At 36.0% G+C, this 13,263-nt stretch overlaps 1 protein-coding gene across 7 annotated transcripts in view; it reads right to left on the reverse strand.

Moving 5' to 3' along the window:
* The window catches only part of COG6 (component of oligomeric golgi complex 6), a 59,918-nt gene that overhangs the window by 29,303 nt on the left and 17,352 nt on the right, over positions 1-13,263 (reverse strand). For all 7 annotated transcript variants that reach the window (XR_012652966.1, XM_075046330.1, XM_075046328.1 and 4 more), the window contains 6 exons: positions 11,590-11,672; positions 11,278-11,348; positions 9,991-10,084; positions 6,143-6,271; positions 5,943-6,034; positions 1,530-1,594 (listed from right to left, as the gene is read on the reverse strand). Coding sequence is in view for 6 of the 7 variants with exons in the window: in XM_075046330.1 (XP_074902431.1) it covers positions 1,530-1,594; positions 5,943-6,034; positions 6,143-6,271; positions 9,991-10,084; positions 11,278-11,348; positions 11,590-11,672 (534 nt within the window). In the remaining variant the exon portion in view is untranslated. The remainder of the gene's footprint in view (positions 1-1,529; positions 1,595-5,942; positions 6,035-6,142; positions 6,272-9,990; positions 10,085-11,277; positions 11,349-11,589; positions 11,673-13,263) is intronic.

Below are 13,263 nucleotides of genomic sequence, written 5' to 3' on the forward strand. Positions count from 1 at the left end.
ATACTGAACGCAAACATCGGCATTCAGTATTAACAGAACCAAAGCATGCAAGAAGAACACAGTTAAAAAAAAAAAAAAAGCTGTGATAATAGTTTGTCTAATATGAGAGGTGTTTTTCAACAGGTCAAAAACTAAAGGGTGTGAGGGATGATCCTAATTCTACAGCAACAGGCACAAACTGAAACCCAGGAGGTTCTGCCTGAACATAAAGAAACACTTTTTTACTGTGACGGTGACTGAGCACTGGCATCAGTTGCCCAGAAAGGCTGTGGTGTCTCCATCCTTGGAGATACTCAAAAGCCATCTGGACACAGTCGTGGGCAACCAGCTCTAAGTGGCCCTGCTTGAGCTGGGGGGTTGGACCAGAAGATCTCCAGGGGTCCCTGCCAACCTCAACCCTCCTGTGATTCTGTGACATTCTAAATGGCACATCCTTGTTTTTTACCTCTCTTCAGACTTTATCTCTTTCTTATCAGGAACTTACATATAGTATTCAGAACCTACCTGTTAACATTTGAGACTAAGTATTTGGCAGCTGGACACAGTTGTTATAGCTACAGAATCCTAAGAGAAATTTATTATAACAGTACTTAGTACAATAGATTTTACTTCAGAAACACTTGGATTTATACACTGCACGGTCAGGCAATTATTGGTATCAGCTTCATCACCCTGATTACTTTATTTTGTGCTTATTTGAAGCACATCCAATAAATAAGACAATCAATAATTTGATGGATCATTATTAATGTTTTCTATCAAATGGGTCCCCTAAACTAAGGCTGTAGCTTGAAAAAAGACAACAAAAATACAGCAAATCAGGGTAGCATAAAGATGGTAAGTAGGAAACAATTTTTCATGGTCTCTTTCAATACAAAAGCTGGAGTTATTAAACAAAAGAAGAACAAAAGGAGCTGGCTTTTCACACAGCATGCAGTTAAACTGCACACTTCCCTGCTGCAGGATATGTTGTGAACACCAGCATTTTATGTCAACTTGACATATTCATGCAAGAAAAATCTACTGAGGTCTATTAAATACAAAGACAGTAGCTATGGCTCAGTAAGTCCATAGTACGTCCACAAACCCGTGAGGAAACCATTCTACAGAAGTATCATGACACAACTGCATAACCTGTACACTCTTCCCTAAGCATATGCTAATGGTCACTATGAAAAACAAGGTAGTAAATTAAACTGATTTTTCATTTGACCCACTACTGCTATTCCTATATACTTATCACAAAGCTAAAGTTTTGTACATAAGCACTCCTGAACTTAGGAAAAGTAAAATGAAATAAAAATACAGATTTAGTATCCCAGTATCTCTCACTATATGACTGTTTAAACCAGGTATCTATGAACTATGGAATCTTTAATTTTGAAGGGTTTTATGATTCTCAAAGTTGAGAATCTAATTCTTAACCAAGGGCGATGAAAATACATTGTAGAAATGGGGACAGCTGTTCTGGAAAAACATGACAGAACAATTTTTATATTTAGAATGCTAAGGAAAACAAAATACTTCACCTTCAGAGGCCTGCAGACACCTTCTGTGATGTGCCCAACTACTTCTTGAATATTTTCTTCCACACCTACAGTTAATGCAAACACATGCTAAGATTATGCAAATATCATTCTCTTTTCTTCAAGACTATAAAACAAATAAACTCCTCCATAAGAAGCATTATGAACTGTATATTCTTTCCTCCACAAGACTAGTTTACACCTCCACTGAACTTCAAATCTAGCCACTAGGAAATAGCTGCATAACAAAACAGAGTCCTGGACAGTCATTACCTTATGTTACACAATTGCTTCCTAGCACAACATGGTGCCTGGGAATTTCAGGGAGAAGGAGCAAGAGGAAGAATAAACGATATAGCAAGAAACTGTCACAGTAAGGCTCAATATTAGCACTTCATTAAATTAAACAGGAAAACAAAAGGCCAGTGAGATGCTCAAGGACCAATAGTACATACCATTTTGAAAGGCCTGAACCATAAATACATGTGTCTGTCAGCGTTTGGTACTGACGTGCTCATGGCATTGTTACAAATTAAATCACATATGTACCTCCACACTGCTGTATGCTGCACATTAGCAAACACTTCCTCCCCAGCAGCAACTGAAACTCATCTTTCACACAACTATATACAAAAGAGAATATTGCCCTATCTTATCATGGAACATAAATGAATTGTTGCATGGCAACCAGTACTGTCATAAATCAATCAAACTGAAAGCAACAGATCTTCAAGCTCTCACTTCAGTAACAACTCAGAATAGATTTATGGAGAAAGCAATACTTAATTCTAATTTAAAACTTGTCAACAGGAGTTCATCTTCAGATGGGACCCATGCAATGAACAGTAAACAAACTGACTGTGACATGTGATAGAAATCAGGTGACCTGAAGCTATATTTTGCAGATCTTATTTCAGACTAAAAGAGATTACCTCTGAGAGTAAAAATTATAAAAGATCAGCGATCTGTGCCAATGTCGCTTTACACCAAGATACGTGAAAAGCCACATAAGCAGAAACAACTGAATTCAGTATGGTGGCTGTAAGAATTTCAGCATATTAAATTGGTAAGGTAATAAAAATATGTTTATGTATTTGAGTATTGATATCAAGTAAGAAAGCAAGATTACAAACCACAAGATGTATGGTCTGTTATGTAATGGCTAGCTCCCAGATACACCCTAACAATTTACACATTTCTTTGTAGGAACAGTCACACTTCACTGTTCATCAATATAACAAGCACCTAGCACATATTTGCAATAGTATATCTAGACCAGATTGACTTAAGAACAAGTTGTTGGATATGAAAGCTTTAGCTGCAAAAATATACAAGTTCAAATACCACAGGACATGGAATTACAATTCTTGATATATGGCAGGCTTGTGCCTTCACATATATTTTCATGTCCAATTAGAATATTTTAGATTCAGCAAACAGTAAAAAGAAATCTTCCAGCACAATAGGTTATATAACTGTTGCAAATATTAGTACGTCACACTGACGTAAAAGAATTATGGAATAAACAATTCTTAGAGACCCAAAATCACTTTTAGAAAACAGTTCATTACTGAAGATACACTTCTGTCTGCCTGCTACACCACCTATCATTTTTCTCTGTGTATCCTTCTATAAGGGACAGATCTTTCTTGGACGTCGTTTGGCTTCTGCTCTCCAGCTGGGTTCCTGTAACTCCATGAAAAATGGGTTTCTACTGCATCTCTTAAACAGAATGCCTGCAATTCTCTCTTCCTTTAAAGTGCAAGGTCTCTGTAAGACTGGAAGGCTCCTGTTAGCCAGAATACCTAAGCTCCAAAGAAGAGAACCAGATGCTTTATGCTTGTCCAGTACAATGCAAGATATTTAAACTTTTCTGAATGTGTTTTCAGTGCTTTTTATTAACATTTTTGGTCAGATTAATTTTAAACAGCTAACATTTGCAAGCTTAAAATGTTAAAATTTTTTAAAAGCTATTCTTGAATGCTTGATTATGGGCTACATAGTTTGTTCTCTTCAAAGTAAAAACTGGGATAGGAACATCCAAAAATGTGGCATGCACACAGTTTCTCCTCCACTGGGACCAAATCCACCTCTATCTCAGCCATAGCTATACATGTGGCTTTTTTTTTTCTTTTAAGAAAAGGGAAGGTTTTGTGTAGCTGCGATTTACCACGTTCTCCATAGTCCTGAAATAACACAGAGCTTATAGAAGAATTTAAACAGAAATCTGAACTCAGAACAGAGACGCCTGAATTAAAATAATAAAACCTGTTCCATCTGCAAAAAGCTACTCAAGTTGAAATTAAAGTTAAAACATTTGACTGACCTAAGTTTAGATACCCAATTAGGTATCTTATCTATAGTAGTCACTTGGGCTCCCTCTATAGGGAATGGAAAAAAACCCCAAACAGTTGCGATGAAAGTCTCCAGAAATGCCTATGTTAGATCTAACTTTTGCTAGGAAGATTTGCCCTCTGGAGATGCAAATCTCCATCGTTATCTGTAATGGCAAATAAACAAGATGTCCACTTTTTAAATGGCTACGTGAAATTAACTCAATCTATACTGTAGCCTGCACAACCAGACACCAGAAGACTACAACAGCACAGGGAATTCAACTTGAATCTCTCAGTACCATAGACACTGTACTCACTGATTAGCCACTACCAACTCAGGATCTGTATTTATATAAACCATATAATCTCAAGGTACTTCATAAGGCTGCACTTCCCAGAAGTGGTTCTTGTTAAACCCAGTGGTATCCCATTAAGCACTGTTTTGTCTTACAGATCTTATCGCATAACCATCCTTGTTATCAAAAAAATTTCCCAAAGACGCAGAGGAGTAGTTAATGGCCAGCACCTCCAAGGCTTTATTGCTCCCAGTATGAAGCTAAGAATCCCTCTTTATATTTCTTGAAAACTGTACAACAGTGATGGCAAACCCCTTCCTGGAGAGCTTAGGAAAATGTATTTTTGCTTCAGACAGAAATACTGAATCTCTTGTTTATACTAGTCTCTTGGGGAAAAAAGTTTTGGCCCACTGATTTTTTTTGGAACATTCTTCCCTAAAACATTTAGTATCTCTGTATTCTCAAGTAGCTTACTCTGATCTACGGCTTAAATGTTCTAAATATATCTAATTATGTAGTCACAGCACCTCAGCCTGACATCCTACCAGAAGGCCAAGGGATTTAATAGTTAAATAAAGCACTGCATAAAGAGGTGTGAGAATTTCAGAACAGAATGCAGGCCTGGGCAGCAGGAGTAGCCCAGTCTACAGCAGAACCAGATACAGTACATCCTCCATGGGGGCAGCTTTTTCTGAGGGACTCCCCAATTACAGCAGAAGCATCAGACGGTTATCCACATAGAATTGCCATGTCTTTTTCTCTACCATAAAACCATCATGAGGCCTGCTTTCCTGTCTCCCTGAGATACTGTGAGTAAATAATACTAAATTCACTTCTATAGTACATTGTAATGATAGCTAAAAAACAACAACATTTCAGTTTGATTTACAGCAGTTCCTAAACAACCTCCTTGCTCATATACCGTTAATTAGGAAAGCCAATTAATACTTCCAACAGTAAGGAAAATGAGAATGCATATTCACTTTAAATCCCAGAGCAGGACTCAATTAAAACATACAGTCTGAAGAGCTCACTAGACACAGATCAAATGTAAGTTCTTACGAGTTTCTTAAAACTGAGTACACATGCTTAATTTATTAAATAAGTCTTTGGCTGAAGCTATGGACGCAAATCATACTACAGCTTCTGCGGGATAAAGGTCTTTAAAGTATAGGTCCAATGTACTTAAAGCAGGGCAAGGGGGCTGAAGAATAAGCATGAGAATCTCTAGTTCTGTTAATGAAGGAAAGCTTTGATATTAAAAAGCTTCATGTATCTATGAGCAGCCTACTTTGACCTCCGTAAACCTATATGATGTTACATGACAGAAGAAAATTTCATTTTACTTGTAGCATAGAAGGAAGAGAATTATAAGAAGAAGGAATTATGTTTAAAAAATTTACTGAACAAATGAGCAAGGTCTAACAGGAATCCTCAACATACCAATAAGCAACCCTAGGACAATGTTTTCAGAGAGGTATGTATTCATATATACTACAGACTATTCTTGAACTCTCAACTACAGTCTAAAATGTCCCTTTGTAAACTTAGTGTAAATCTATTGTAAGCACAGTAAAATGAGAAGAGTGCATTTTGAAATACTCTTCTTCATTAAGGGCTTTCTTCTGGCCAAATGCAACCACCAGCTACTCTGAAATTATTTCTAGGAAAATCTAAGCTCAGACTCTCATAACTGAAGCCCACCCTAAGAAATCAATCACATTCTGACACCACAGATTTACTTTCTATCAGTTCCCAATTTATGTTTTAAAATCTAGTACTACCTTGAATAGTTACAAGCTTTAACATAGCTTCTAGGTGTTCTTTTTCAGAAGCTGTAGCTTGATGCAACCAGGCCAGCATGTCTCCTACGTACCTAAAGACAGAAATTTCTGTGTAAATCAGCAGTTTATGGTGTCAGGGATTCAAAGTGCCAGCAGGCAAAGGAAGGATTACTTCATATACGTTCTTGCTAGTACTGTACCTCAGAGGATCGTGGGAGTGCATTTCAATAGGGCGGGGAGTACCTCCCAGACCTCCTCTAGTAAGAGCATCTATAAAGCCACGGACTACAGCACTCCTCCTAGCTGTTCCAAACTCATCCAATGTGTACCTGTTATTGAAACATGAAAATGGGTAAAACAAAACAGTTCACCTCATCACAGTTCATGAGCTCAACTATACAGTTAAGATGAGTAACCATTTTTATAGTTCTAGAAATCTTGCATCAATGCGTCTACTATGAAGCATTCAAAACTATCTTATTTTCTTGACTCCTCTAAACAGATACTAAAGGTATACCTTTTCCTTGACCCTCCCATTCCCTTGCCCTACACAAATAAATAAATAAATGAAAAATCAGCTTTTCCATTTTTGTACATATAAGCATGTATTGACAGGTCTAGGACTCCTGTCTACTTGTGGTCCTGCTAACTGACAGAAGCAGCAACTTACTGCACTGCCACACACGGCTTTCTCCTTCTTCTAGGCTACCACATGATTAGCAGCAAAAAATTTATTTTCATTTGATAGTTGTTCACTGGTTTTAATCAAATGAGTCTTAGTTAGATATTTAATGGATGGACAATTACAGCCCAGAGTGCATAACCCCAAATGGCTTGCTGGCAGTAGAGGAGGTAGCAAGAACATACACACAGCTCATTTTTGGAGCAGGCTACCTTCCTGTTGGGGCTAAAGCACGACAGCAGGTGAAGGATGGGAAATGAACACTGCTAGGATCCCTGTTACATCTACTTAGAAACAGCATTTTTGCAAGCTATGGAACACTTCTCTTTTTTTTCTTTTTTTTTTTTGGAAAAAAAAAATTTAAGCATTTTGCACAAAACACATAAATTACAAAGGAGAGAAAGAAAATACACATGACAGTTTATTTTTCCAATATAACTAAAGAAATGCCAAAGAGTAAGCATGGTGTCACTTAGCAATGACACCCAGCAGCTGAACAGATATAAAATAATAATAATAAAAAGCATGTTACTCACTGACTGAAGTTAAATGAGTACTGCATTCAGAATTAACAGATGGGGAGAATAAAATACGAAAAAAATAATATAGTGTTTCAAATATGTTCCAAGTTCAATTAGATTTCTATTATGCTATAAAAAGTCTAAGGGAACCTTCAGTTTTGCTCTTTTCAATCTACATGACTATTTGAGAGAGGGGGAAAAAAGCACACTGAAGAATCCAGAAATTTCTGTTTAAATCTTTTTCATCATACACTGTACTTGTTAACTCAGAGAGTAAATATCTGCAATTAAAAAAAAAAGTCTAATGAAAAAAGTCTTTAATAAATTACAATTTACAAAAATTATGCAATTAAAAGTGGGAGAGATCCAGGATCTGCTGACTAACCACAGTCCAGGAGTAGCAGCATTGCAGTGAAAAATCTCAAGTGTTTGTAGAAACTAGCTAGGCTTTATTTTTTCTCCCCTCCAATAAACAGCTATATAATAGATCATTAAAAATACAGCAGCAAAACAGATCTTGTAATCTTGTTATTAGTTTTGAAAACAGCATTTAATAATGATAATTCTGTTTTAAAAAGAAAAAGAAAACTACTAATTTTTCTTTTGCTCTCAGTAGAACCGGGTATAACTATTACAAAATCCTGCATCTTAAAAAATTCAGTAATAACTATTATTTACACTAGAAACACAGTATTCACTACTATGTTATTACATGTACTCATGGTAGGAGAAGAAAACAACATTTGGATTCTTTTGAACCCAGCTTCAATTTTTTAAAAACCCAGTAATGATCACTGCGGGGAGAGGAAGGAGGTGGAGAAAAGGCTTTCAAAACCAGAGAGGATGATGGAAGAGGAACACTGCTTTGAGCTATGACTCCACGTATTTTCTATGAAACAGTTTTCAATTTTTCTGTTAGAACCAGGAAATGAAAACCAAACTGCAATGTTCATTTCAGAACCCTACTGACTGCAGTTCCCAAAATCCATTCATGGTGCAATCTTTCTGCCTTATGTTAACAAGAAGTAAGTCAATATAAGAAAACAAGAATTTGTAGTTTTGTTTCTAAACTACTGCCCTTCTCCATCTTACTCACTCTCCCCCAATCAAATCACAATCTTTATCAGATGCAAGGACAGTGATTTGGAGGAAAAGTGTTTAGTCCACACAACAATGCTTATATGTATAAAACCAACAATGATTTAAAATTACTTTCTTCTGTGATGTAATTTTTACATTTTAAACTCAGCAGTTTCTGTCCTAAAGGTATAAAAAAATTTTTGGAAGGGAATAAACTAAATCTTGAGATTTAAAACGCAAAGCATCAGTACTGCAACTTTGACAATGCTGCTGTAGCAAGTAGTTAAGCATGATAATCTATGATGAGAGACATACGACTGCATCTTCTACAGTAATGTTTATTTTTGCCTTTTTGGCAGAAGAAAAGTCCTATCTATGAAGTTCTACCTTTGGTAATACTAGTAATGCTGTTTGTGAGAGAGGTGTCAGAAGAAAAATATAGTCTCTTTTGCAGATTCATTATAAAGTGGCCAGCTGTGGATTTATACAGAAGGAGCGCGGGGGTAGGGGGGGCGGTGGTGTCATAAATGTTAAAAAAGCAAAACAATAGTTTTACGAAGTTTGAAAGTAACAAAATTTAACAAAATATTTATTACAGAAAATATAAACTATATCTATAAAGAATCCTATAAAATGTTATGAACACGGTTGTGACTGATCCTTTGCAGCTGTGAAAGAGGGCCTGGAGGACAGAATGCAAGAAAACACTCTGCAACCCCCAGCTATGGCCCAGTGCACTGCAACGTACCACATGTAAAAGCTGGGAGGCCGAGGGACACCACCTCTCCCTCACATTAACAAGCAGAACTGACTGAGCATGTCGAGATGTGCATTCTCCCTCATAGTGACAGAACTTTTAAGGTCCGCTTGCACTGTGCATTTTCCCTGTTAAGAGCTCAATGGAGATTTACAGTGTCACACACCTACACCATTGGGGCATGTGTACACCTACACATTTGACACTCTTAAAGACAACGCTAGCCTTTGAAAGACTGCTTAGTACCTTGCTGTCCTGGATGCCTGTGGCTGAAAGTAATTTGCAATAGTTGCAAAATGTGACCAATGCATTTTTCAAAAAAACCCCTAAAAAGCAAAGAAGCCTAAGTACCACCTCTTCAGGTAGGGTCACCCGAATAAAAACAGTTCTTACAGTGCCACCTCGTGGTTAAGTTGTCTCTACTAACTACCATTTCATTTACATTAAGTCCCTTCAGCAAATTCTGAACAAGAACTAAACAGTAGTGTATGCTATATATATATGTAAATATAAAGCACCCCTACGATTTAGAGGCCCATATGTAGTAGACTGTTTTTAATAGATTAACGTACAACTCATAATGCAAGACATTCTTACTACCAGAAACCCTTCAGTAAAAGCTAATTAGCCTTCATCAATTTTTTACTTTCGGAATTTAAATGAGACAATCACATGCTTTGGACAGCATTTTTTCTTCAGAAGAACCCTACAATGAGAGCAGAAGAAATTCACAATTCATTTAGATTAAAATAAATACAGTCTGACATTTTACTTTAATGAGAGACCAGTAAGTTGGAAAAAGTCCAATGACATTTACTGTGCCATAATTATGTCAAAAAGACTTCTGAAATTTAAAGAAGTTGAAATATTATTTTTTTTATATTTTTATTTTTATAAAATCTGACACAGGACTAAATTGCCACCTTCTTTGGCACTGTAATTCATCCCCATCTTTAAATTGCCTAGGCTGGAAATACTCATTTCTGTTAATCATGAACATTTACTTACTTATACAGGACAGGTCTGTCTTGTAAGGCTTCCATAGCTTGAGCGAGAACTGGAGAAATGTCACATGATTCTTGTGTCAAAGACCTGCATTCATCTATAAAATATCAACACAGAAAAAAGCCCATTCTTTACACTGTAATACCTCTCATAACAAGCTGTCAAACCAGAAAATGAGTTGAAAACTCAAAGTTTTTGATTTTGAATTGAAGTCTTCAGAATATGCTACCTGGCCTAGTTTGTGTTAATGTAATTGAATTCCCCCCATAAGCAGTACTTCACTGTAAAATGGATGTCCATCACAAATTTCAACAATAATAAAAATTAAAGGAAACTTAGTATCTGTTTGAGCCCACATACAAACGTCAAGTCATTCAACCATCAGAATTCTGTCAGGCTCCTTTACAATAGTTTATCACATTCCAGGTAAATGATTAAGAAAAAAGGGAGCAAGTATTTAAGCAAGCTGTGGGTGTGTTTTGTTGTTTGTTTTCATTTTTTTTTACTTTAATCACATTAACTATATAATCCTGTATATTCCATGCAAGAATGTGGAAATCATATAAACTAATCAAACATCGGCATAAAAATTATGAATTTTCATTAGGGTGAAACCACAACCATTATCTGAGGTTTCAGCATCCGCTGAAGAACAGCTAACAAGTATAATATTGCATTGCACCAGCTTTTTTTCACAAATCTTCCTCTCAGTGTCTTAGGAGAAGAGAGAAGTAATAATAAAAAAAAAAAAAAAAAAAATCTACATTTTACACTACCAAGGTGTTACACTGAAAACTGACACTTGGGTCCAGAGTAGATATCCAAAAAAATAATGGCCTACTATCATTCAAAAGAGCATCCTGATGAAATAAGGTTGTGGTTTTTTGGTTTTTTGGGGTTTTTTAAAGGCAATAAGCCACTCGCCCCACTAAACTACATCTTACTACCAAATGGTCAAAACCAACAACTTCCCTGTAACCTGCAAGAAAATGAAACACAATACATTTAACAATTTGCTTAGACTACCAAACTGTAGTTGTTGTTCTCTGTGGAAAACCATCTAAAAATACAAATAAATAGTACACTTTTACAAACAGAGATGAGATTGGTCGAAAAAGGAGAGAATCACCAATTAACTATTTGGTTCACAACAAATCTTTCAGTAAGAAGGAAAGCCAAAGCCTTGTTAATGAATCTTGGAAAGGATTTTTGCCGAGTTCAATCCACATCAAGGAATTAAAGGAATCATCATAATAATATTCATAAACATAAAAACATTCTTAGTCCTACTTTGAGTCCATCTGTAAAGTCGCTCATAAGATGTCTCTTGCAGTAAAGCCATCTGTTCCATAATTTCCAAGCTACAAGACAAAAAGATTTTATTTGCAAATATTATTTTAGATAGTACTAGCAAAGGCATGTACAAATCAAATAAAACACACCATTATTAAAATTACAAAAATTTAAAAATGTTACTATTCTTCCTTTTTTTGTGAAATACTCTCTCCTGTATAGTCATATGAAGTAAAGAATGAGACCTTGCTGTAACTTCTGCTTTTAACTAGTAAATGCTTATCTCACACTCACTTAAGCAGCACTCACCCTGCCCTTTGCTGATTTGTCCGGAGGAGAATCTTGACATCATCGTGAATTTGCTTTACTCTTCCCAAAGCCTTGAAAAAATCCTAAATCAATTAAAAAAAGAAAAAAAAAAAAGAGCACTGTTTAAAAGCAGTAACTTCTCATTCAAATCTCTAGCACTCTATACTCCCCATATCAATTCCATACTCTTATTCCTTGCAGGTGTGTGTTGCAAGTGCTGCTTTTAAAATACAAGCCCCCCTCCACCACCTTTCATTCCACCTTAAGAGCCTTAGGAGTCTCTTCTCTCCCATTGCATCACACCTTTCTTCCACACAAAGAAAAAAAAAAAATTAATAGCAGCAAAGATGTGGTTTTAACCTGTCTTTTATGCAGCATGTGTGTATTTTACATTTATTAGTTGACACTTTGGGGAGATGTTGAGGACATTACCATGCATGGTAATGATTTCTAAGACCAATCAAACATTTGCAGTAGATTAGACCAAGGTTTCCTGGGACAATCTTTCCTCCCTGTATAACTCAGCAGCAGCAGGAGCAAAGAAAAAAAACCCTCAAGACATGGACATATGGCCAAAAAGGTTATTTTGTTACTGTTCCAGAGAGCAAGTGAAAATCCACTAACATTTTCAAACACCTCTTACTATGAAGTCATCTTTCAAACAAGATGGAAGAGACTAGCTAATTCAGATGTAACTGTTACATCTTTTGTGACTTGAACACAGTTTGCCTCTGGAAAGCAGAGTTTCATTCTGGCTCAAGTCACATAAAAATATACATACTCTAAGTGAAGTAGGACACTGATTTAACCTACTGCCTTGCATCAACTGTGTTGAAGATCATGTTTATAAAAACCCAAATCACTCTTCCTTCAGAAAAAAAAAAAAAATTAAAAAATTGCCAAAACAGAAGCCTGCCTAAAAATGCTTTAAGCATACTGGTTGATTCCATCATAGGAGAAAAGCACACACATGATTTTACTCAAGTCTGCCATTTCATTAGCACAACTATGATTATGTATCAGTTACTTCTACACATTTTCTTATACAGATCAAAGTATCAAAAGGACTAATCCTCATTCTGCTGCAAACCAAGCACTGAATAAATAACACAGCGCTGCTGTCATTGTTCCCTGCAACATGTGCTTTTTAGAAACCTGAATGTTCTTTCATGGTAATAGTTGGTACAAAAGCATACAGCAATTACTCAAGTGCACAATCATTTAACACATTCCATTTATGTTTTCATTAGCAGTGTTTATGGTTATCTGCTCCATGTCTTTAATAACACTTTAACTGCAAACAGGATGCCTGTGGAAATGAGATAGTATGTCTCAGCAGGTAGTCTACATTTAAGTGAAGGTTTCTATGCAACTACAATAATAAAAATCTATTAAGTGTACTCAATTCTCTCATTATTCAGTTTGCTTTTACTGCAGAACAATATGCCTTCTTATTCAAACCACAAACATATTCAAAAACTTGTTTTGAAAGGTGGCTAAAAGTGAGTCAGCACCTAGTATCTTCATCAACCAAATGATAATGAAGGAAAGTCTCAGCTTTTATTGTTTCAAATCACTGAATACCTATATACATGCACATGCAAAATGCACACACACATGCAAAGGTAGTATTACCTATTACTGAATTGCTCCAAATTTCTCATTTGCTTTATT

Source organism: Buteo buteo, chromosome 14, assembly GCF_964188355.1.
Source record: "Buteo buteo chromosome 14, bButBut1.hap1.1, whole genome shotgun sequence".
NCBI classification, from domain to species: Eukaryota; Metazoa; Chordata; class Aves; order Accipitriformes; family Accipitridae; genus Buteo; species Buteo buteo.